The sequence below is a fragment of the Pteronotus mesoamericanus genome, unplaced genomic scaffold (assembly GCF_021234165.1).
Source record: "Pteronotus mesoamericanus isolate MK-2021 breed Mesoamerican mustached bat unplaced genomic scaffold, CSHL_Meso_final contig_84, whole genome shotgun sequence".
NCBI classification, from domain to species: domain Eukaryota; kingdom Metazoa; phylum Chordata; class Mammalia; order Chiroptera; family Mormoopidae; genus Pteronotus; species Pteronotus mesoamericanus.
In genome coordinates this window covers 801,931-827,425 of record NW_026555267.1, presented here as the reverse complement: position 1 = coordinate 827,425, position 25,495 = coordinate 801,931, and the positions used below count along the sequence as shown (strand labels likewise).

Below are 25,495 nucleotides of genomic sequence, written 5' to 3'. Positions count from 1 at the left end.
AACCTGAGTAACATAGATAACAGCGAGCACGTAAAGTAACTTGCACGGGTCATCTACAAGTCCGTGGTAGAAGGCCATCTGTCTCCTGGCTAGACCGTTTCGTCCCTTGGTAGCCCTGAGACAAATTACAGCCTCTGTTAATTCAAACCCCTTCCTTACAAAAATGTTCTTCTCAAATGAGCAGATCCTAATGAGCTAGTACATTATATTCACTCTTCCAGCTTCCTCTTGAAGAGGTTCCAGGTTATGACAGACTCAGCCGAGTGTGAAGGAAATAGAGAATGTTAAATGGTGGTTAGAGGGAAGAAAATGAGATTTAAGGGGAACCAACCAATAGTGAATGCAGTATTTTCAAATTCCCTACTAGCTTTCCCTCTTGTACTGATCACTAGGTCTTTACTAGCCTTAGTGGTGGGAAAGGAAATCATTTACTGAACACCTGCTCTGTGACCATTTCTATATACACCTCTAAATCCTCACAACTGCCTTACAAAAAAGTAGGTATCCTTAACTTTGCAGGTAAGGAATCTGACTTGCCAGTGACCACCAACCAGGTTCAGCAGCAGCACCAAAGCTAGAGCCTAGATCCACTAACTCAAGCCCACTTTGCATGGCACAGGCTGGCCAGTCAAGAGGAAAACCCTCTGCACTACAAAGCAAAGGCCTTCAACAGCAAGCAGAAAGGTGACAAGTGGGAAGGCTCGTTAAGCCATTTTCCGTCAATGCTGAATCCCTAAGGAGGGATGGTTTAGTGCAGAAAACCTAGTGGACTTCCCGTTCTAAGTAACCCTTCCTTAGCATATAGCCTAAGCTCACCTTTACCTCTGTCCTTGTAGGACACGGTCACTTTCCAGTTTCTGCATAGGTTATTTCTTTGGAAGCGACTGAGGCTAGGATGGCATTCCGCTCCTTGACTGCCCGAGCTACAGCCTTTTAAAAAACAAAAGACCAAAAAAACTATTCCTGGTTGGTAGAAAACTTCCGTCACCAGTAGCCCTGCTCCCACGCACATCATGTAACTTTAGTTTCCAGACGATCCACTGAGCACTCACGCGGAGTGTCTGGCCTAGGCCAGGTGTGTGGTTGATGCCCCATTCTACCTTTACACAGACCCTCCCACACCCACAGGCGCTTCCTCCTTCTGCCAAACAAACTTTATTGCACCAAAAAGGAAAAAAAAAAAAAAACTTCATTTATGTACAGATATAAAGACATCTCTTTGACTCCTGTGCATATATTTCCTCAAGATTAGGGCGTAAAAGTCAGGCCAGTATGCCAGACATGCTCTCTGCCCATGGCAGGGCCAAGGAGAGGATTGTCACTTGAAAGTGGAAACACTTACATGGATGACAGACAGCACTGGACCAACAGACCAAGGGCATTCTTCCAAGCCCCGTACTGGCTCTGGGAATGGACGAGGGAAATTGGAACAGGGTGCCTTTTGGAATCTCCTTGTGAAAACACCCAACCTTTAGATAATCTAAGATAAACTTCTGTTCCCCAGGCCCACTTCCTGTCCAGTTTCTTTGCTTCCTGCCCTCCCAAGTAGGACATTCTCCTTTGTGCCCAACCTTTTTCCCAATGCCCCCACCAGGGAAGTCCCATGATCCACAAGACAGAGGCCTCCATAGCAGCTGGCAGAGCAGGAACAAGCAATCTTCTCCCTCACATGTAGCTGGTTACTCACTGGGGCCCTGTGTCACACAGATCACCACTACCCCACGGGGAGCCACAACCATTAAGAATCTGGAAAGCACAGGGAGAACACATCAAATAGGGAAAGGATGGATTCCCTCCTTGCCCTGTATCACAGGGCACCTAGAGCATATTTTTCTCAGCCAACCAGCTAAAGGATCACTGCAGATAAATACAGATAAGCAACACAGCCAGGCAAACACCCATCAGAGCCAGTGACAAAGAGCAGCTGGGAGGGAGGGGCCATGGGAGAGAGGAGGAAGGGAGTCTCCAGAGTTCCTGCTCCAATCTCTGCTATTGGCTACCCCTGTTCCCCACTAGTCCCTGGGCCTTGAAGTGAGGAAGGGGGACTACAGGCTGGGGTAAAATTCACAAGAACAGCCAAACAAAATACAATAGGGCTAGCATCAGTCTCCCCCGCCTCACGCCACCCTGGAGAAAATACCCTCATCGTGACTAGTATTTATGAAAATCTGCAAGACTATTCTATTTAGTGGCTCTAATCCCATACACCCAGCAGCTGCCTGAGTTGGGAACTTTTCAATGATTTTGGGAACAAACAGCATTTCCAGCTTCTTGTGGTGCCTGTGCAGGCTTTACCAAGACCTTGGTTTAGTCCTCTTACATTTAGTTTCTGTCTTAAATCTAGAAATGTGTGAGGGAATGGGCAACAGGAGAGAAAGGTGCTCAGGTGCCAGGTAAAGCTCACTGATCAGCAGCCTAGATTCCACCACTGTTCCTTCTCTTTGGTCTGTCTAGAACAGTGACTATAAATTAGGAAAAACAAAATTATGCTGGCCCATGGGGGAATAACGAGGGAAGAGAGGCAAGGAGGAAAAGGGCATTGGGAAGCCCTGCTTCAAGACTGAAGACAGACAGACAAGACAACCACCCAGACTGCTTAAGTGTCACAGACAGCCCCCCACCCCAAGCTCCCTTCCAGATACCCCATAGATCATTTGGGCACACTCCCTCTTGGAATTGCGATTTCTGTCTCCCACCTATCCCTAAGGAGCTGGCCCTGTGGAGAGGTGTGTTGGTTGTTTTGTTTTTGCCAGAGGCCCTCGCCCTAGGTGCTCCTGCATAGGTACCTTGGCCCCTGATATGGGATGAATGTAGCCCCAGATGCTCGAGAGCCAAGGAGGTCAGATCGGGAACAGACTCCCCATTCCCACACCCTGGGATCCAAGCTTGCTTGGTTCTTGCTATCTTGCAGAATGACGTCCCGTTGGAGGGAGATACACAGTGCCTCTCCATCCCTGGGGTGGGGGAAGGAACTTTGCTGGGACTCTCGAGTGGGGGAAAGGGTGAGGGGAGCAGGATCTAAACCCTCAGGCTCCCGTGCAGGTCTGTCTCTGTCCCAGATGAGCTGCTGTCAGAGTCCATTTCGGCATTCTCATTATGGAGCCTCTCCAGAACTTTCTGACGAATCAGTCCCAGGCGCATCAAGAGGGACTGGTAGTCAAAGTGGCCCCGCTTCTCTCCAAAAGGGTCCTGTGAGGGAAAGGAGACAAGGGAGATGGAAGATTCAAGTCCGGTGGCTCACCCTAGAGAGCGCAGCTCTGGGCCCATATGAAACGCATGCTCAACTTCTGAGTCACAGAAACGGAGGACATATCACAGACAGTTCTGAACAGCAGACAACGTGATCTTTGTTCAGGAATATTATGGCACATTTACTGTCCCAGACAGGTCTGCCTTGGGCCACCATTCAAATGTGTTGCATTCCTCAAAAGCAAGCCAGTGTACAGGAAGAGGACACTAAAGGCAAGATAAGTGGGGAAGACAAATTCAAGATGAGGACTGTGTGTGCCTGTCTTTCCAATTAACCCCAAAAACCATACAAGAGGAAAATTATCCTTCATTCCCTATATAGTAGGTTCTCAAATAACACTGCTTTGGATCAATACCTCTGTTATAACATTAATGATATGCCTAGAAACTTAACTCTTGTTTATGTCGATTAGATTACGGCAAACTTGGTTTTGTTATATGTTGTTTTGCTGCAGTTCCAAGAACTTAACGACAGAAAGTGATTACTTGCTTCTCTAAGGTCACAGACAGGTCCAGAACTCAGAAGTTCTGACTTCTAGATAAGCTCCTGCACAGTTCCCCAGGGACCACATTTCTGTCTAGGTTTCTGGGTGTCATGCTAGGGTCACCTAGACTTGATCCTAGCCCTTGTCATTCTAGATCAACAATCTCCAAACAGAACAAAGAAAGGGGTTTACTGTTCTTAAAGTAGAAAAATAACTATGGTTGGGGTAGAGGATATAATAAAAAGAATTTAAAATGCTACACAGGGAATATAGCAGCCAAATAGCATGGCCAGGTCTCAGACAACATTTGGGCACATTCCCTCTTGGAATTGCGGTTTCTGCCTCCCACTTATCCCGAAAGAGATGGCCTTGTGAGAGGTCTCTTTCCTTGGCAGTCACAAAAAGGCATATAATTTTTCTTTCTCACAGTGAGTCTGCTTCTCCCACATAAACTCCTTCTACTCTTCTGTCCATGATCATTAACTAGTGGACACAAGTCACAGTCAGTGTGACTGGAGCATGCATTTTCCACTTACGAGGGTTCCATTACCCAAAGGCTGAACTCCACACTTACTCTGGAGCTATCAATTTTCCAAATCTTCCTTCTTTCATCATTGGCTCCATTTCCACCCATTCTCCTCCTCCCCAGATGCTGCTCCTCCCTTTCCTTCCCTCACCACAAGTTATTGTCCCTTAACAGAGTGAACACTGGAAATGCTGCGAGGTGCCAGCAACAAGAATTCCTGACGGGGAACAAACCTCGGCATGCGTGCATCATCTTCGATGTACTCTGAGCTGGCCTTGCCCTTTGAGTTAAAATGTGGCAGGTGGGTGGAAAGTCCTTGAAGGAAGGATAAGGAAACTAACATTTCTAAGCAGCGCCTGAGGAAGTAAGACATTTCCTTCTACTGCAAGGTGGTGCTGTGGGGCGGGGGTAGAGCCCAAGAAGACATGGAGAAAACCTTAAAAGGTCCTAGTCACTTACCCAACTCACCATATTTCTAAGCAAGATCACCAGTAAATGATCCAAAAGACGTAAGAACTAGACCTTCAAGACTAAGGGTTCTCACTCTCTTACCTAACAGGTTGTTTATATTGGAGCCTGTTTGCAATTTGGTGTAATAAGAACCTCTTCTTTAAAACAAGCCTTAAGTTCTGCATTCTTATTGAAAGCAGAAGCACATCTCCTCAGTAGAGGCAGAGAATGAATAACTGGTTACCATCTTGTAAAGGAATCTTTCAACATGTAACACTACACACAATGCTTCTCGTGGCCTTCTTTCTCTTAGCACCTCTGAGCTAAAGATGGATTTCCAATAGATGACTCTTACAATCTTTTAAGATTCTCAGAGAGCTGAATGTTCTTGGTTTGAAAGGACTACTGACCAAGAAGGGAAGGAGTTCCAGGCTAGAATGGATGATTCAGGTTCTGCTCATGAGTACCTACTTCACGCCAGGAACTTAGAACCAACTCCATATGGCTTTAGGCAAGTCAGTCTCCTCTCTGGGCCTCAGCTACTCAACTGAACCAGGTTCCCTTCGGGTCTCGGTTCTAGGAGAGATGCGGATGTCACCCTGGAAGGTGATTTTACATGGTTTGCTGGAAGGCCCCTGGAGCCAACAGCAGGGGCGGCATTACCTGCATAGTCTGGCCCTGGAGGTGCAGGCGATCTTTGCAGGCCACCTCATAGAATTCATAATACTCCAGGAAGGACTTCTCCATCACCCCTCTGGAAAACAAGCAGAGAGGCTTAAGGTGGGAACAAGGGAGGAAAGGGTTGCCCCTTCACCATCTAAGCTTAACGCCAAACTGAGCAGCTAGCGTTTCCAAACCCACAGCTGACTTCCCTTACACCTTAGGGATTATAAAACGAGAGCAACTGTTAATGCCAACCATTCAAAACCCAACCTCAACCCACATCTTGCTCAATCTTATTTGTTTTCCACAGGCCTTCCCTAATTCCCATCCTTACTCGAAATTCTCCAAGGTAACTCCTGGCTTTGTTTTTCCAGTTTTAACACTTAGAAATAAACCCGAACATTAAGAAATCGGTTTACTATGAGCGCTCTACAGCCCATCTACACCTCATTGGGCTGCAGAACAGTTGTGTCTTTAATGGGTCCGGGTCCTTGAAAACTGGGGACTCCCGGGAGGCATGGACTGTATCTTTTCTTTCGAGCCTGACACTCTCCAAGAACAGAGAAGCTCTCTCTGAACTTCCTCTTGGGGAACCCTCAGCCACATTAAAATTATAAATGACATGCTTTTAAACCACTTGCTTCTTCTGTCTGCCCCAAAAGTTCTCAAAGGTATGAACCAGTTAAATCTCCAAAAGAAACGCAAGTACCAACTGGGTTCTCTAGACACATACCGTAAGGGTTCAGGGCAGGGACACTTTCCTTCCATCATGTCACAGACTGCCACTCGGATGGTCTCATGCCGAATACACTCATTATAATTTTTGCTGTCTCCTGGATGTCTCTCCTGTAATGTGACAGACACCATAGTATCCAGGCACAAAATGTGGGTAAAGAGAAAAGCCAATGGGAAGACTTCAGGATTAGTACGGGGCATGTGACTCAAGCAAATGAACAAAGAGGAAATCTTCCCCACTGTATGGCAGACCCATTAAAGAGCAACTAGGCCTCTTTTTTCTTTTTTGGAGACCATTTACTTTCCCCTAATGCATACCAATACCCATCCTCTGCTGGGTCATTTGACCGTCATAAGCAGCAAACTAGATCGATCACATTTCCCAAAGCCTGCAATGAAAGGCCTCTCAGGTGAGGATGAAGTGGGAAATACCCAATTATGCATAAATGATGCTAGGAGTCTCAGTGTGGAAAGCCTGTCGTTGGGTGCTTCCTGGTTATTAACTCCTTTACATGTCTGTAGGGTTGTACCCATCATGAATTTAATTATGAGTCTATCAGAAATAGAACTTGAAATTTTTGAGAGGAAAAACCCCCAACTTTTGGTCTCGAAGGCTGCTATGAGTGTGTGGGTGTGAACAGAAGGGAGTACAGCCAACCCTCCTCTAACCTTCCTTTGCTCTTCCATGTTCCTCTTACCACCAACCTTGGTGAATTAAAGCCTTGGCCTCCGATAAAGCCTCTGACAGAAACGTGAACAGGAAAGAGACATACATGTTTGGCTGCCTCACTATGGTTCCTAAAATGCACCACAACAAAGTTACAGGGGTGCTTTGGGATATTTTAAATGTTTGAGGAAAACCACAGTATTCAACACCTATCAAATACAACGCGAACTACTAGCTTAAGGTAGGAGTTCAGATTTAACTGCAGTATATTCCTTTTGATGACATACTATCTTTGTGGGGATGGATTTTCAGTCACTACTTTGATAAACAGCAGGTAGTATATGGAAACAGTGGGCAACAGAAATGAGGATGGCGGGTTCTGTCTGGTTCCAAGACTTTAAAAAAGTTATGTGGTGCCTAACAGGTGAATACATTGTATCATTATGTCACTATAGTTTGGTTTTTTTTTTTAAATCGTTTGAACCTAACTACTTAACTAATGGAACAGTTTGGCAATTCTTTCTGCCTGGAGAACTGAAAGAAACTACCAAGACTAGAATGCTATAAACCAAGAACATCTGAAAGTATTAAAAATAAAAGTCACAGCTGTTGAATTTACAAACAAGGAAGATCTAAAAATCAGCACCTTGGTTAGCCAATGACGTCAATTTTCACTTCTACCTACTCCTGAAATATACTATTTGATTGGACAGGACAGTTTAGGGAAGAATTTTTGTTTATTCTTAAAGGGTACTTCCCTGTGTTCAGATTTATAGAAGAATCATCAATGTCAGTGTTATCTCAAATAGTTTTCAAATGAATTAAGCTGTTTTAATCACCTAGTCTGAATTATTGTCTTTTGGGCATATCACTGGGACTCTTCTCCTGTGCTCATGATTAATCCTGAAAGGCGCTTCGGCAAAATGGATGGCCTCTGGGCCCCTGGGCAGATCCTGGGTCCCGCCCTGATCGGGTGTCCTTGTGAAAGCTCGTTAACCTCTCTAAGCCGCCATTACCTTGAAAGCGAGGATAACAATATTTACCTCACAGAGATATTATGAAAATTAACTGAGAAACTATATTAAAAAACCTGGCAGTATCTGGCATATAACATACCCTTGGAAAATGCGAGTTTCCTCTACCTTCCCTTCAACAGTGTTGACTAATATTCTTGCCCTAGCTAAAGACTAGTGTCTCTGGCTCTGCAGGTCATGGTACAGCTGACCTTGAACAAAACAGGGCTGAATTGTGTGGGTCCCCCCGGCTCAGTAAATACAGTTGGCCCTTCTCATCTGCAGGTTTCACATCCACAGCTTGAAAACATTATCTTTGCATTCCCGACCACAGATCAAAAATACTGTTTTTCAATCCACAGTTGGTTGAACTGGTGGATGCAAAGGGCCCACCCACTACAGAGTCAAAAGTTGTATGTGAAACTTTGATTGCGTGTTGTTTAAGGGTCAACTGTTATTTCATAACTCCGAAAGACTGTCTGGCTCGGCAGTGGTTACCAGCATCATCTCAGGGGGACACTGGAGGACGGGGGCACAAAACAGAACCCACTGGATACAACAGCCCCAAAGCAGGCTCAGAATTAATTTCCAGATGACTCCACTGACTTCCACATGGTAGATTAATCCAAGCCAAATGGAAATAACTTGACAGTGTTACTCTAACTTACAGGGAAAAAATTCATTAATGAGGAGTACGCAAGCCAGCTTCTCTTTTCTCCTATACTGACAAGTTTAATACACAGGGCTAAGCCAGGTTTTAAAAAAACCACCACCCAAAAGCCTTAGGCAGACCTCTCACATCTCTTAAAACCCCACTATTCCACACCCCAGAGCTGGGCCCACCTGGACTTACCTGCTCAAAGCCAGGCTCGTTGTGATAGGGGTTCTCAGTCATCAGGGACTGGATGGAGATAAGCACAGAAGAGATGCTCTGGGCTGGGCTCCAGGCAGGGCCAGTCCATGTACTGCAAAACATATCAGAGGGAATGGAAGAGGGATGAGACAGAGAGAGAGAGAGAGAGAGAGAGAGAGAGAGACAGAGAGACAGAGAGAGAGAGACAGAGACAGAGAGAGAGAGAGAGAGAGAGAGAGAGAGACACGGGGAAAAGGCTGTCACAGAAAGACCAACGCACAAGTACCCTGGGGCCTAGCAGCACAACCGTAAGCAACTCAAGGTTTCTCTTTCACTATCAATACTCTGGAATTTCCCAGCCTGTCTCCCCCTCATTCACCAGAAATCAGTCAACTGCCTAATCCTCTTATCAAGTGAGACAAAAGAGAAGAGGGTGTTGGAGCAAGATAACTTTGAAGGGATTTTCTTTGGGCTAGGAAAGCAGCAGTAGCCAGAGAAGGTTATGTTCATCAGAATGAAAGAAATAAGGTAAAACAGCTCCAAAATGTTAACCTCTCTGAATCTCGAAGAGCTTACTTATTTATTTATGGGTGTGACGGAGTTAGTGAGGGGAGAGAAGTTGAGCACAGAAGCACAGAGGGGACTGAAGCCATTTGGTTAGAGGCCACGCGGCGGGGCTGACGATCAGGGGACCCAGTTCTCTATCAAGCCCCCAAGGAGTGTCAAATTCCCTGAAGACTACAGAACTCTGCCAAAGGACATGAAGGAAACAAGGAGAGTCTGAAAATACATGAAAAATAACTTGAATAAGAGAGAAACGCCAAAATTGCTCCTCTCTTCCACAAATCTGATCGAGCATTCAGAGGAAGAGGGCAGGCTGGATGTTAATGACATTTGTTTTTGTTTTTTAGTAACTGATGAGATGGCACCTGAGCTGGAAGCTAAACACAACCTGAGCCAGAACTGCTTCTTCAAGTTAACCGGCCAATTCCCTTTCTCCACTGGAACTGAGGAAAGCCCAAGCAAATGATGGGGACAGTAGCTTCATCAGAGCTCGCTCTTCAGTGCCTCTCAACCTACTCTCTTCTCAGCTTTGCTCCCTGCAGAACTGTAAATTTGTGCTAAGGCTTCACATATTCAGGGATTCAGGTAAACATGGTAAACTTTCATTAAATTTCTTTTGTCAGTAAGTCAGCCCAGTATTTTTTTCTAGGTTGGAAGGAAAAAAAAATGAGGCTGATGAAGTGAATATAGACACCTAAGAATGCATGGGAATTTTCTACTCTGATTCTTGCATGGCAAATTTTCAATTTTAGGGTAGCTCCGCCTTTTCTACCCAACATATCTCTGCCACTTTTACCCTACCATTTTACTTCCCCTATTTCTGTTGTTAGCTGGTGTTTACTCGAACTAGTTTTATACTGGCCTAATGAAGGAGAACCTAATATAAAACACTTTCATGCATAAACTTCATACAGAAGTAACAACTAAATTTCCTTCCCACCGAAAGTTATACAGACCACTATCCTATCAGCACAGATAATTATATACCCTAGCAAGACAAGGACTTCTCTAAGGACAACCTCCTTCATAGGACTTCCTCACTGCCACAATCACAGAACATATATATCTCCAGGTCTGAGAGATTAAAAAAAAAAGAAAAGAAAAAAGAAAAAGAATCATGTCTCCAGGTGTGTCAGCTGCCTTGTCCCTACACAAACCCAGAAATTGATGGACAGGAAGAAAGAAAACAGTATCACCAGTTTGGGCAACTTTCTCAAGCTGCAACCTGCACTTGCTCTCTGCCCCAGGGAAATTCGGACCACACTAAAAAAACCAATCCAAAATATACAAGACATTTCCATTCTGAATTTTTAGCCCCCTAAGGCAATTAAAAGGAATACATAAGAACTACGTGAAGCAAAATCTCGGTAGCACCCAGAAACAAAATGTACTTAAAACTTGTGTTTCATATACAATGTGATTTCCAACCTCAGACATTTTCATTCAGTTGTTAAAATATCATAATTACCATCACCACCACCACCACCGCCTCCAAAGCCACTAATTGAGAGACTCATAAATAAGACACCCACAATCTTGAATGGCACAGATCTGCAGCCTTTCTTAACCTGTTTGGAAGACTTAAGCCCTGACGCCCTAAGGGAGTGGTTCTTGAACTGGAGTGAGCGCCAGAAACACCCAGAGGGCTTCTAAGACAGACTGGTAGCCCCCAATTCTAGAGCTGTTATGCGGTAAGGCTAAGGCGGTGCCCCAGGATTGGTACAGCTACAAGTTTCCAGGTGCTGTTGCTGCGCAGGGAGAACCACTTCACTAAGGCATCCACTCTATGAATAAATTAACTTCTCTCTTTTGCATCCAGAATCGTACTAGTCATGTACCATCCTGGGGAGAATAGAGGAAACAGTCACTCCAATTATTTTCTGTGTTCTGTAGTTCAGATGAGAAACCCTGGTTGATAAAGGCCTAGAGTAGTTATTTGCTAACAACCAACTTGGCCGCTTAGAAATCTCCTCTTACCCTAGAATACTCAAGCAGACTTTCCCATTGCGGTAGAAGTTGGGGTTAAACCTCACTGTGTTATTGCCCGTTGTCATCAGTTTGACCCGAGGTGGGTGGATGGGATAGTCGGGCGGACACCGAAACACGAACAGGAAGAAACCCCCTTCATAAGGAGTGTCAAATGGGCCTGTGATCAATGCATGAATCTGCAAAATAAAACCCCATCTCAAAATTGTGAGGTGATGTCCCATCCCAACCCCTCCTGGCTTCCACTTGCTGCCCACGCCAGAAGCAGGACCTTCATCTGGTATCCACATTCCATATCCTCTCCATGCACAATGAACAGCCTGTCCTCACTCATGTTAATAAATATTTTTAGAATTTTTTAAATCCCATTATAGTGGAGTGGCATCTTACTCAGGGGTTACATTCTAAAGTTAGAGCCCAAGGTGAAAATTCAATCTAGTCAAAATCATCCTTGAGTATCCTTAAAGCTCCTTTAAAGCATGGTTTTGCTCAAACTTCTATGATCAGTGCTATGTATAACAAAATGGATAGAACACCAATATGCAAAATATAATATGCATCTGTAAAGTACTATCCTAGTACTTTTAATTTTAAGAAAGAACATGTTTTCTGAGTACGTATCTTTGGATTTCCCTGGGTTTAACATGTGTATGATGCAACTCCACCCTCCATTTATGTGGCAAAAAGGGGAGGCAAGATGAATGGAAAAGTGGAAAGGGACTGGAAGCCACAGCACCAGTGCCAGTAACAGTGCAGAGCTGAGGGTTGTGACGGAGGCCTTAGGGTGTCTGCTTCCTCTGCATAGGGTAAAACCTACTGTGGAGGATGTGGCTCAGGCATCATCCAGCTGTGTCAAAGATACAAAGAAAAATGGGGAAAGCTCATGGTCCACTCAGAGCCATTAGACCATCCCCAGAACGTGCTCCAACACTAAAGGTTAATTAAAAAAAGAAAAGTGGGGGGGGGGGGGAGAAAAATGCAGTAGCACTTAAAACAGAACACTAAATTCTTCTCCTTCAGCCATAATTATTGAACAAGACTTCCCTAACCTGAACTCAGTTATATTTCTTCTACAAGGCTCATAGGCATGTTAAGTCTGCTCAGGATTTGAACAGCAAGAAGAAAAAGGACCTGCAATCCAATGCCTCAGCGTATAGTGCCTACCTTGCCCGGGTGACCCCCCGCCCTACATTTTCTTTTAGCTCTCAGTCATTGGAATAGCAAGCTCCACTGGTATCAACATGGCATCAATTCGGGGAACCCAGGGACTAGCATTTTAACATTGATACCTGACTGAGGACAAGATGTCTGAGGAAAAACATTTCCAACCACAAAAAGAAAAAAATTAATTGAAAGAGAAACCTATTCATAACAAAATAGATACCAACAATACAAAATCTGAATTTCTACTATTAAGAAAACTGAAACTAAAGTTTACATTTAAACACTAGATTTAGGCAATCTGATTTCTTCCCAACATCAGTTTAGGAGCCTAAACAATGCCCTTTACCTACAAACACTGTTCACTCAACCTACCCTATCCCCAGCCTTCTCTGCACCTGATTTATGGCAGCATACTTACAGGTCTAAAGTGGCGGGATGGGGGAAGAGTTGGGGAGTACAATGGATAGGGTGGTCACATAATCTATCATCCAAACTAGAGCACTTTGGAAAGTGAAAGAGTGCCCTATTAATAGTTAAGCTGGAACAATAGGTGTAAACTGGGATTTTCCAAGTCAGCCAGGACCTACTGGCACCCTAATAAGACACCTGTTCAACACTTTGTTCCACCTTACTGTATAACGTTGGGCAAAACACTTTACTCTCTTGGGGGCTTGATTTCTTCTTTATGTAATCAGAAATGGGAGCTGGATAATCTCTTTTAGGCTCTCCCATCTTTATAGACCCAATTTCCAATAAACCCCGACCCCCAGCAAGTTACATACCTTAGTCATGTCAACAGTATCAGGTACAACGAACATTCCCGGAGGAGGCTCCTTATAAATGGACATGATATCCCTGTATAACACCAAGAGGAGGTGGGGGAGGGAGTGAGGGAGAGGAGAAAAAAGGGGAATCCCTTGAACAGGACAGTTGTTATCACCTCAATGAGGCCAGGGTTCAAGAAAGTGGTGCTTGGTACCACAGATGTTTACACTGTCTTGTTGGCTGAGAAATCTCAGCTGAGTACTAGTCAGGCAGACAGAGAGCAAATTATTATCAAAGGGGCATTGTTTCCTCAGGGGGAGGGTAAGGAGAGGGGAAAAAATCAGAGATCCCAATGGCATCAGATGTCACCCCGGAAAAGCCACATCCCATTTACTCTCACTTCCTCCCACAGGGTAATTCATTCACTCCCCACCCCCGAGGTTCCTAGGTACTACAGCTAAATGCTAAAGGAAGATTTTTTAGTAACTGGGAAAGCACCATCAACCCCACCAAAACACTAATTCCGTAAACCATTGTGGACCTTTGTTGGCAAGGGAATTATATGAAGCAAATGAGCTGGCAGGGAGCAATGGATCTTCTTGCCCAAGAGGCTAACGGGGCAGAAATCTCTTCAGGTTGAGGAGGGGATCCTCTGAAATTGCTGAGAATCTCACATCTGGAAGATGACATGTAGTGACTGCTGTAGAAGTGAGTGTTTCTAGGTCATACCTCACAAACTAGAATGTATCAGTTGTGAGCAAGGGTCTAAAGGAGGGCGTTCTAGGTGGGAAAAGGCTAGGGACTTACACAGGGACAGAGAAAAGTGCAAACAGATAGGGTAGGGGAAATAAGTACAGGTGCAACTCAAAGGTTGTGAGGACTGGAAAACTGTCACATGCTAGGCAAGTATACTTTACACACAACGTGCTAATTTTCATTGAAACCTTGAAAGGAAGGTAGAGATACATCTAAAGGGACTTGGAAAGTGGGGGATGAGAACATTCAGATGAGGACTGTGATGGGTGCATGAGTAGAATGGTCAGCAGGATACAGATTTCAGGATTAATAGCAGCTAAAAAGCATTACCCTTTTCCTATGTGATAGGGACTATGCTAAGCATTTTTACAAAATATTATCTATTAAGTGATATGACCTAAGACCAGTCACCCAAGGAGCAAGCACAAAAAGGACCTAGGACCTTATTCTCATATTTGAATTGGATATTATTAACTACTTTAGGAAAGTAAACCCGATGATCCAGATCTTGAGTGGGATATTACAAGCCAGAGTTAAGACTGCGGGGAGGAAGCCTGAGTTCCTGGAACAGGTGTGAGAGTGGACAGCTTTGGGGTTATGGAAAAGTGGCTCAAGGAAAGACTGTGGGTATGTGAGGGAAGGAATCTAGACTTGGGAACGGACTACAGAGAGGGGGTTTGAAGAAACGGGGATAAAAAGGAAGGCTGGTTTCGGGTCTGAGGCCAGGAAAGCAAGCTGTTGTCTGCGTTACAAACGGGAGCCAGGAAGAGACGACAGAGAGGGACCCCATGGATTGGGACTCCAAGCAGCATCTAGAAAGGCTAGGGTGGGAAGGGGGTAGAGGGGCGGAGCGGTGGGCGGGAGGGGGTGTTACCGAAGCGCGGAAGGGTCGGGTTTCGGGCGGGAGGTATGGGGGAGGGTGTCCGGAGTGGAGACGGAGGGCCCCCGGGAGGCTGCCGAGGGGCGGGGTCGGACCTGGGCCACTCGAGGAGGGGTTCGGTGTGTGTGGGGCTAGGGGCGGGGGATGTGGGGGCTCGGGGCCCGGCTCTCCGGGTTGACCAGAAGTGGGCCTTGCAGCTGGGCGGCCGCGAGGGAAGCGCGGAGGCAGCAGGGGAAGGCGAGGGCTGTGGTGGGAAGGATTGGGGGGGCACGGAAGGTCGAGCCCCAGAGCTCGGGGCTGGGGGAGGAAAAACCCCGGCTCACCGCTTAATCCGGAGTAGACACTGCGGCGCGGTTCGTTCGCCGTCCCAGTCGGAGCTGAGTGTGGGGTCCCAGTGGCTAAGCAGCGCGGCCCCGTGGGCAGCGGCCGAGGGCGGGAGCCCGGGCAGAGGAGCCAGGCCGCTCCCTGGTCCCCCGGCCCCGCCCGCTGCCGCCGCCGCCGCCCACACATCCGGCAGAAAAGGAGGCCCGAACCCTCCGCCGCTGCCGCTAACGCCAACAACACCAGCGACTCCGCTCGCTCCGGGGCCTGCCGCCCCGGCGCCCGCCGTCGCCGCCTCTTCAGTCGGACTCTCCGCCATCACTGCTTCGCTTCCGGGACTGCTAGGCAGCACGTCCGCCGACCAGAGCGGCCGCTGCTCCCACCCGCTCCCTCACCACCGAGAGCCGGGCCAGAGTGTCCCCACCCTCCGCGGCCACAGCCTGGTTGCGCTGGCTCCGCCCACCCCCGCCCCGACCAGCGAGAGGCGTTCTGCAAGAGCGTCCACCCACGGTCCTCCAGGGCGAGCGGGAGGGGGAGGAACTAGCCGGAGGATCCCGGGTTCTGGTTCTTGGGATGGTTGACTCCGTGCTTTGCGGGACGAAGATTTTAGGCGTGTTTCGGAGCGCGTCAGTGCAGTTGACAGCCCAATTCCAATGAATATTTTCTGATGTTGAAAGGGGAGGAGAGGAAGGCCATATTTCCTAAGGAGAGCAATTCTCAGATGTGCCCATGGGGAAGGATTGGGAATCCAGACTTCTTGGAGGGAGGCGCTGAGTAAACTGGGGTAAAGTCCTTTGCTGCCCGAAAGGCTCTGATTTATCCTTCCTACTTGCACCCTCTTCCACTGAGGGCAGGCTGCCATTGCCCCAGCCCGCAACAGGACCAACAGGAAGGAAGAAAGTTATCAGAAACTGCGAGTGGAAAACTATCTCGTTTTAGTGTTTATTCAATATATATTTATGAAGGGTCTACTAAATACCAAGCACTATTGCTAGGCGTTGCCATAGGGATAATGAAACAGACCTAGAGAAGCGTGGTGAAGGGGAAAAAATCAGGCCTCGTTACTTCAAGCTCAATATTTTTTTTTCTCTCCACAAGTCCTTGAATATACAGGAATCAAGCAAAGGGGCTGTGAGTTTAAATCCTGGAAGGATTCCTCAGGACTTTCCTGAGATATGAAAGGTGAAAAATAATACTATGGACTAAGAAACACAAAAGCCTCCTAAAAAAAAAAAAAAAAGCTTTTCCTTTCTCCCCAGCAAGAATACAAGAGAATACTCTTAACCAGAAAGACTTGGGGCCAGATGTGTTTTAGAATTTAGAGTAACCTTGGGCAATACCAAGTAACTAGACATTGACACTGCTTCTATTGCAGTGTATGAATATTCATAATAATTTGGATACCCTCATGAATATTCATACCATGCCCGCCAACTTTCCTCCCTTGAATTATATTTTGCCGCCAAATTTTTTTTTTTTAAGTCCAGTTTTTGCAACTTTGGGAGTTTTCCAGTAAGGAAAGTTGTACACTTGAACGAAAATGGCCAACATTTATTGATAGCTAAAAATTTGTTTTTAACAGGCATTTATTGAATGCTTAATATGCGCCAAACTCCTTGTATACTTTGTCTTATTCCTTTCAAGGACCCTATGAAGTAAGTACTATTATTAGTCTGTTCTGACAGATGGAAAAACAGCCTTATAGAGGTTCAGTCACTTGTGCGGTCACACTGAGAACAAGCTGCAGAATTAGGGCCATATGCCAAATCTATCTGACTCCAGAGAAAAAGTTCTAACCACTGTGATACTGTCACAGCTTATGAACTCTCCCACACTTACTGCATTTTACCTTGTACCAAATGTCCTTTGGTAACTGTTGCTTACACTCCCTCATCCACTGACACACATACACACACACACCCACACACATACCCGCTTCAGGCTCCAGAGCATAGATTTGTGAATCCAGCATCCACTAACACACACACACACCCCCATCACACACACACACCCATCACACACACACACCCCCATCACACACACACACACACCCACACCCATAAAGCATATATTTGTGACATGAAGCAAAACTAATCAATACAGATGCCGTGTTTTGTTGGTATAGTGTTTTACCATTCTATAATAAAGATGCCAGAATATCTCTGAAAGTGTACACAAGAAATGTAACAGTGGTTGCCTCTGGATAATTTTCTTGCTGACAAGGTGAGCCAAAGGGCTGTGTGTTCGTATTTGTGAGCGTGTGGGTGCGTTGTACTGTGCATCTTTTGCCTATTCAAACTCTATATTTTATTCATTTAAAAAGGATTCCAAAATTATGCTTAGGTAATTATTTAGCAAGATGGTCACAAGTCAATTCACTGGGTAACAATACAAAGAAAAATACTAGTCCATAAATTCCTCCATGGCAACAGACTGCAGAGGCCCAAAGATGGCCCATAGGGTGAGAGGATTCCTTAGCTTGTCCCCTCCTTACTACTGGACCATTGTCTTCAAGAACAAGGTCCCTCAGTGATGGGGCAATGAAGAGAGAACACTTACCTTATATCCAAAAGAGAGGTTCAAGCTTTTGATTTGTATCATTCAGCAAATATCCAATTTTAGCCAAATTCTGCACCCATAGAATGGTGAGATTTCCTACTTTTCAGGGTATTTTTGAGGATTAAATGTGACATTTCTGGAAGTGTTTCTAAGTGGAAAGCACTGTCCAGATAATTGGTACCTCACTTGCTCATGTACCTTCTTTCCTCCAGGGCTTTGCTCCTGTTTTCTCTACCTGGAAAATTCTTTCCCTCTACCAACGGGAAACCTAGTTATTTGAACCTGCCAAGCCTCTCTTCCTCATCAGTAATATTGGTAAAACAATAGCAGCTATAAAAAGTGATAATGTGATAATGAACATGCACAATACCTGGCCAAAGTAAATGTTTGGTAATTAACTCATTATTTTTACTCACCTTCAAGGCTGGCTGGAATATTACTTTCTCAGCCAAGCCTAACACCTCCAGGTATATTATTAATATTATTAGTCATTTTTAATTACCCCATACGCTGGAGTAATTCACACTTTTATTATAGGACATACTACTTTTTATTTTAGTGGTCTGGTTATTCATCTGTCTAGCTACTGCAAATGGCGTCCTCTAGGGCAGAATGTGTGAAACACCTATCTTGTATCTATCTCTAGGACCTGCCATTCGGTGAGTACTACAGAAATGGTGAACAGACCAGAGGTGCCCTTCCCCTGGCCATGGATCTTTAGGATTTCACCTCTTCCTCCTCAGATATACCTATTTTCTTTTTCTTTTTTTAAAAAAAGGTTTTATTTTTAGAGAGAGGGGAAGGGAGGGAGAAAGAGAGGGAAACACCAATGTGTGAAATACAGTGATAGGTTGCCTCTCATACTCCCCCACCTGGGTACCTGGCCTGCAACCCAGGCACACACCCTAACTGGGAATTGAACCAGCGACCCTTTGGTTTGCAGGCCAGCACTCAATCCACTGAGCCATACCAGTCAGGGTTTATTTCCTTTTGAAAGGGCTGAGCTGAGCTTGGCACAAAGGATCTGCAAATCAAGGCGTCAAGGGCTGCGGAAGGCAGCTGCTTAAAGGGAACTCCAGGAGGCCTGTGAGGTGGGGAAGAGGAAGAACCAGGGAGAGGCTCGAAGAGCTCTCAGATTGGCATTGCTTACTTTATCCAGTGCTCACTGATTTTTTTCAAGGCAACACCTGGCTGCTTTTCACTGGCAGCTTGGCCAGAGGGCAAGAGTGTGCCTTCTGGAGCCACTCTCATGCCCTGTGGTGATGAATGACACAACTGAGGTCTTCCTTACAGAACCTGGACCCAAGCCTCGTGGCTCCCCAGCACTGAACTGCTCTGCACTGAGCTATTCTTTGTGCAATGAGGTTTGGTAGTGCTTTGCCCGTGGTAACTAGGCAAGGGCTCTCCCCAGGACAGAGGACAGCAAGTGTTCTAAGCGTCCAGGTCCCTGCTATGTTTCAACCCTCTTCTGAAGTGACACATCATTCTTCTACTCTTCCCCCCAGACCGTGTGTCCCACTGCCCTCCGGAGCCGTCTTCCCCTCCAGCGCCCAGCCTTCTGTCTTGGGCTCAATGCCAGGAATAGATGAAGATTCCCATCTAGGTCATAAATTCTAGACTAACAGGAAAAATTAGAACTTGGATGGGGTGTTTTGAGGCTTCTGATTATAAATAATAGCTATATTAAAAAATTTAATAATACCTCTTACCACATTATGTATCTCAAATACATCTTCGTGTCTATCTCATTAATACTGTACATGTATGTATATATTACATGCATTATTTGCATGTTTACCTGTATTATCTCATTTTGTTGTCATAGCTACCATGAATTGTTCTCATTTCTATTTTAGGGATAAGGAAATCAAGGCCCAGGGGAGATAATTAACTTCCGAGTTAGGAAGTGGCAGGGTTGGGATTTGCATGCTCCTTTCACTCCCGAGTCCATAGCTTTTGCTCCCATACCCAACTGCTAAGGTTTTTTTTTTTGTTTGTTTTTTGTTTTGTCATTACCCCTCAGGAAATATAATTAATTTGCACTAAGCAAAATGATTCCACCCATGGACTAGAGACCCTAAATATAAACCTCAGTGGTAACGGTCTGACTAGCCTGGTTGAGAGAAGGGGTGTGTTCTCCACTGACCCTGAAGGGCTCCATGGGCTGCTAACACATTCCCAACCTTGCTGATTTGGATTTCCAAGCAATTGCAAGGCTGTTTGGAGCCCACTTGAAAATTCTTACTAGCCTCTTGGTAAAAACCAGGTTCCTGGAGCTTCACAGGACGGAAAAGGCAGCCACCTTCCCCGGGAGCTGTTCCTTGATTACTGCCAGAGGGCAGCGACCTGGCAAGGATGCCAGCCTGACATCCCAAAGGGTTACTGCATTCCCTTTGCCTAACAGCGATAACAGTTAACCTACTGCTCCCTTGGTGATACCTCAGCTGCCAGTTCAACCTCAGCCCTATTTCTTTTCTTTGGCCTGAGATTCCTGGGTTGTGCCTCAGATTCTCTTGCTGGCTTGCTGTGACAGCCTTGAGTTACTTAAGGGGAAGAGGCTAAGAGGACAGGCAGCAGATTATGGTAAACCAGTAGTTCCTGATTGGGAGTGATTTTTGCCCCACAGCCAGGAGACATTTTTATCTATATGGCAATTGGTTGTCACTACTCAGGAAGGGGAGGTTATTTCTGGCATCTAATGAATAAGAAGCCAAGGATGCTGCTAGACATCACTTGATGCACAGGACAGCCCCACAATGATTTACCTGGCCCCAAATGTGCCAAGGTTGAGAAATCTTGTGCTAGAAGACCATGATTGTTAATGAATGTAAGATGGACTTGGGTTAGAATCATTGGTGTGCTGTATGATCTTGAGCGTGTGTTCGCTAAACTTGTACAACCCTTAAGACTAGTCAGCAGTGATAAGAACACAGGTTCTGGAGTTCGAATCCCAGCTTTACTAATAGCTGTGTGAACTTCACAGCATGCCTCAGCTCTTGGGGCCTCCCTGCTTCCTTACCTATTAAATGACTTCATAGGGAAATTGGAAGTTATTCATGGAAAGTACTCAGCAATGTGCCCGACATACAAGTGCTCAATGTTAGCTGATAGTATCATGACTACCTCTAGTCTCTTCTTTTCCTCTTCTACAGCACATAGTTTCTGCACCCATATATTCCATAACTTCTGGCATTGTTCACTATATTATTTCCACTCTGTTGATGCTCTAACTCCTTCAGAGCAAGGACCTTAGATTTCTTTGCTTTCCCAAGACTCCTAGGATCCTTAGCACCTAAATACCTGCATGACTGTCTTTACACTGCACATAAATTAGCCCTGTCTAGTGTGGCTCAGTTGGTTGGGTGTCATCCTACAAAGCAAAAGGCTGCTGGTTTGATTCCTGGTCAGGGCACACGCCTGGGTTATGGACCCAGGTCTGGGCATGTACGAGAGGCAACCGATCAATGTTTCTCTTTCTCCTTCCCTTCCTTTCTAAGAATAAACAAATAAAATCTTTTAAATCAATTTTATTGACTCACATTTTTGTTGTTCTTAACACTAGGAATATTGAAAAAATTCACAGGAATTTTTGCAATAGGTTGAAGTATAAGGTTTTCACAAAATGGGTTCCACTTATAAGTTATTTCTCTTTTTGAAACCATCTAATCTGAGACAGACTATGCCAACCAGCACCTGACTTCATTCTGCTCATGTTTTGCTCCTTCTAGGGCCTAGGGAAGCAGCAGCTGTGGATATATCAGCTTAGCTCTCTTTTACCTGGGTTATCAGCCCTACTTCAGCCAAGTGGGAGAGCCTGCTGAGCATATACCTTTTTGAGACCACAAGATGCCTGGCCAAGCTCTCTAAGCAATTTGTTAGTTTGTTCCTCCCTCCCTTCCCCCAAATACCCTTTTTTCCCCTAGCAAAGCTAAGATTGTAAATTCTCAGAGAACAGAGACCATGTGCCTCATCGGCTTTATTCAAGAACACCTAGGGCCCTGGCCAGTGTGGCTCGGTTGGAGCACTGGCCCATACACCAAAAGGTGGGGGTTTGATTCCTGGTCAGGGCACGTACAGGAGGCAACTGATCAATGTTCCTTTCTTTCTCTAAAATCAATAAACATTATTTTACAAAATAAAAAAGCACCTAGGCACTCGAAAAGGCAAACTGATAATGAAATATACAAGTAAGGCTAACCTCTTAAGTGCTATACTACTTCTTTGGGACTAAGTAGTAGCATACTACTGCGCCACCTATCTGCGCCACTTCAGTTGTCTGGCCAAGACTAAAATAGACCGGACAGCACAGTTAAAGGTTTAGGTTGGCCTGATGGGGAATCCCCAATTCTGCCACTTACCAGTTCTGTGATGGTCAACAGGTTATTTTGCCTCCCTAAGCCTTGTTCCCCCATTTGCAAAAACAGTTCTAATCACTGTACTTATAATTCATAAGACTGTTGAGATAAAAACATAAAACACTTGGTACAGAGTGCCTTGGTGCAAATTAAGCCCCTCAAAAATGTTACATGTTACTATACTAAACTGGAAGGGAAAAAGCACCAATTATTAGACAAGTTCATGCTCCCCCTCGGAGAGAAACAGAGCCCTCCACATCCCTTCAGTCATGGTAGTTGTATTTCTCAGCCTTGAGGAGTTCCTAATCAGTAATAGCTAACTCAACCCCCCTTCCCTTGTCCCACCTTCCCACCAAGACCCTCTCCAAGGTCAAAGGACAGAGGCGCAGGCATATGGGTTTAGAGAAATGTTGTGTTTAATGGTAAAGCTTAGCACGTTCCAGCACCGGGCATGGCCTGGAGTCGGAGCAGCAGGGATGGGCAGGTGACTCCCATGGAGGCTCACATGGCGAAGAGGATGAGGAAGGCGACCATCAAACAGAAGAGCCCCATGGCCTCAGACAGGGCAAAGCCCAGAATGGCATAGGAGAAGAGCTGCTGCTTGAGAGACGGGTTCCTGCCAGGGACAGAGATCAATGGAAAGGAAGAGGTGAGGGCCTGGACCGGTGGTGGAGGACTCAAGCAGGTTAGGTGAGCGGGGAGTACTAAAACTGGCAGGGCCTAGCCTGCATATCCCGTGGGGATTTGGCCAGACAAGCAGAGTACCAACATGGTAAATTTAAGTGAAGCCAGGTTGGAAGCATGTTTAAATTCTCATTCAGAAAAATCAGAGAAGTTTCTCCTCTCCTGGAGAAAACAGGAGATAGATGGAATAAACCAGCAGCTACAGGGATCTTCCCTTGCTAAGGCTTCTCCCAAATAGAATGGAATTTATGGTGAGAGATGCTCTAGACCACCCCTGAACTCACCTGGCATAGCCAATGATCAAACTGCCAAACACTGTTCCAATTCCGGCCCCTGAACCAGCCACACCCACTGTGGCAGCCCCAGCACCAATAAACTTGGCTGCTGTGTCAATGTCCCGGGAGACAACACTGGTCTGGAACTCCCGTCTGGCCACCAGTAGTGGGGAGTTGCTGTAGGAAGGCTAGAAGGACAGAGATAAAGGGGGAAGTAGGGAAGCAGAGAGAGCAAGAGATAAAGGAGATAGTGAGGCACAAGGACAGGTGGCTGACTCCACCCCCTTCACCCCACCCACCTGAGCTCTGAAACTGTTGGCAAACTGCCTGGCAAGTACAGAATGCTCAGACTGCAGAGCATGCTGGGCATTTACTCTTAGGGTCCATTTTCAGAGAGGGCTAGGGAAATGTCATGGATTAGAGAAATCTCATTTTGCAAATTTCTCACTACAGTGCTCACCTTGCAGGTACTTAGAACTATTAAAGCACTGCAGATTCTCTAACTCTCATCCCACTTTGGCTTAAAGGCACACAACGAACTTGAAGGACTTCTGTCTGGAGAAATTCATAGAAGGGCCCCTACTCCTTTACCTGTTCAGATGGGATCTCTGGCCTATTCAGGAAGGAGGCAGACAGAGGCCTGATTAGACCCCTGGTACAACAGCGGATCTGTAAAATCAGAAAGACATGTCCCCCGCAAATCAGACAAAGAAAAAAAATTACCTAAGTGCCGAGCTTCTGTTAAGGACTACAAATGTTAGGAACGGAAAAAGTCCAATGCATTTCAAGATAAATGAATGTATTCCCGTTTCTACCAACTATGCCTGCACCAAACACAACTGCCCTGAGACCTGGTGTTGTCAGCAGTGGCAACCTTCCCATCTAAAACTGAGTACCAAAGTTCACGTCTATGGGCACAGCCCTGATCAGTATCCCAGAATGGAACAAAAGCCCACACTAATATCAAACCAGGTACAAGGTTTTGTACCCAGATCACCAAAGGAATCCGAAGTGGGAAAGCTTATTTTGCTATAATGGTATGCATTGCTCTATGTCCTGAACGGAGTGGACCATTAAGCCTGGAGTCTCCTGAAACAGCCATCTAAGCAGAGCACTTTGTAACATGGCTTTCTTGATATATTTTTTAGTGCAGTGGTTCTCGAACTTGACGGAACATTGGAATCACCTGGGGAGTTCTATAAAATACAGATGCATGGGTTCCACTCTCAATCCCAGAGTCTGAACAGCCTGGGCATCAGTACTTTTTAAGGCTCTCTAGTTGATTCTAACGTGCAGCCAAGGGAGAGAATCACTGTATCAGTGGGCTGTCTTACCATATGGCCAATCCAGACTGGGGGTAATGGTCAGATCCGGACTCGCTGACCACACTCCCAAACCAAGACAATTCGCTTTACAACATCCAAATAAACAAAGGTCAACTGCATCACATCCTACAATCTCCCCCAAAGAGCCAATATCATCAGGGTGACAAGCTCCTCTCAGTTCATTCATTAAACAATGATGGCTCCCATTCCTGGCACTACAGAGCACCCCGGAGCCGCAGCTTACCAGAGCCGGAGAAATGAGTAGTGCCCCGGTGGTCTGCATTTTTTCAGTCTGCAGAGGAAAACAAAAAATTCCATTGACCGTCTGGTTATTTCCTTATAGTGGCGACCTTCGGTCGTCCCCTTCACCCTCGCCCGTCCTCCCTTGACCATGCTCTTCCTAGCACCATGCCCAGCATTAGAGGTCAGAGGGACAGCGCGAACTACCGGGTCCACCACTTTCGGTGAGACGGATCTGCAAAGGAAGGTCATGAAGATCGGAAGTAGAAGAAGGAAGCCTGAGCCCCAGGAGAGAAATGTAGCGAAAGAGGATGGTCTCCCTGGAAGGTTGGAGGCCAACCCTGGGCAGGTGCCGTGCAGGGTCCTGTTCGTTCATTTTACACAGCCTCAGTCGGGACAACAAATTGCTCATTACCGTTGGTAATTAACATTAACAGTTAAGGCTATAGATGCCCGTCGTCTCTCCCGGCCCTAGGGGCAAATGCCCCTTCACACAGCCCAGCCCACATCCCTGCCGATCGCTGGTTTCCGGCCCCAAGTCACCTGCACTCCCACTGCCCTGCTGCCCTTGCTCAGACCACGGCGCTCTCCCCGCTCAAGGTGACTGACTCACGTCCCGGCTTTAGCTCTAGGTTTCAGAGCTCAACTCCGCAACCCACGTGTCCCGGGGTCCCCCCACGCTCATTGGCCGCAATCCTCCTGCGTCCCCATTGGCTGACATTCTCAATATCTCCTTTCTTATTGGTTTTCCGCAGCTTCTTCCTCTGTCTCCACAGGAGCTTCGTGGCATTTCCCGCCTCCCTGCGGGTAAAGGCGGGGTTTATCTTCGAGATCTGGCTTTCGATTGGTTAATCTCTGAAATGCTAGACCATAGAGTTGCTGGGACCCAGAAATTCCGTAACCTCCCGCACAAAATGGCGGCTAAGGTGGAAGCTGCTGAAAAAGGCGTGAGGGAGATGACCGGACGCCTTACGCAAAGA

General features: G+C 46.1%; 2 protein-coding genes across 2 annotated transcripts; both read right to left on the bottom strand.

Moving 5' to 3' along the window:
* Nucleotides 1-1,192: 1,192 nt before the first annotated feature.
* On the bottom strand, nucleotides 1,193-15,477 carry UBE2Z (ubiquitin conjugating enzyme E2 Z). The gene is made up of 7 exons (XM_054585358.1): nucleotides 15,080-15,477; nucleotides 13,138-13,210; nucleotides 11,183-11,370; nucleotides 8,642-8,753; nucleotides 6,107-6,219; nucleotides 5,374-5,464; nucleotides 1,193-3,189 (listed from the first exon to the last, which is right to left on the bottom strand). The coding sequence occupies exons 1-7, from the start codon at nucleotides 15,394-15,396 to the stop codon at nucleotides 3,019-3,021; spliced, it is 1,065 nt and encodes a 354-aa protein (XP_054441333.1). The 5' UTR covers nucleotides 15,397-15,477; the 3' UTR covers nucleotides 1,193-3,018.
* Nucleotides 15,478-22,389: 6,912 nt separating this feature from the next.
* ATP5MC1 (ATP synthase membrane subunit c locus 1) lies at nucleotides 22,390-25,184 on the bottom strand. The gene is made up of 5 exons (XM_054585363.1): nucleotides 25,059-25,184; nucleotides 24,520-24,567; nucleotides 23,542-23,619; nucleotides 22,960-23,138; nucleotides 22,390-22,607 (listed from the first exon to the last, which is right to left on the bottom strand). The coding sequence occupies exons 2-5, from the start codon at nucleotides 24,556-24,558 to the stop codon at nucleotides 22,493-22,495; spliced, it is 411 nt and encodes a 136-aa protein (XP_054441338.1). The 5' UTR covers nucleotides 24,559-24,567; nucleotides 25,059-25,184; the 3' UTR covers nucleotides 22,390-22,492.
* Nucleotides 25,185-25,495: the final 311 nt, after the last annotated feature.

Coding starts and splice junctions, on each gene's coding strand:
- UBE2Z (XM_054585358.1), bottom strand. CDS start 15,396: ATGGCGGAGAGTCCGACTGAAGAGGCGGCGACGGCGGGCGCCGGGGCG. Junction 5,465..6,106: donor CCCTGCCCTGAACCCTTACG/GTATGTGTCTAG, acceptor CTTGTTTTCCAG/AGGGGTGATGGAGAAGTCCT. Junction 3,190..5,373: donor TCCAGGGCCAGACTATGCAG/GTAATGCCGCCC, acceptor TTTCCCTCACAG/GACCCTTTTGGAGAGAAGCG.
- ATP5MC1 (XM_054585363.1), bottom strand. CDS start 24,558: ATGCAGACCACCGGGGCACTACTCATTTCTCCGGCTCTG. Junction 23,620..24,519: donor TACTCATTTCTCCGGCTCTG/GTAAGCTGCGGC, acceptor CTGATTTTACAG/ATCCGCTGTTGTACCAGGGG. Junction 22,608..22,959: donor TTGATCATTGGCTATGCCAG/GTGAGTTCAGGG, acceptor TGTCCCTGGCAG/GAACCCGTCTCTCAAGCAGC.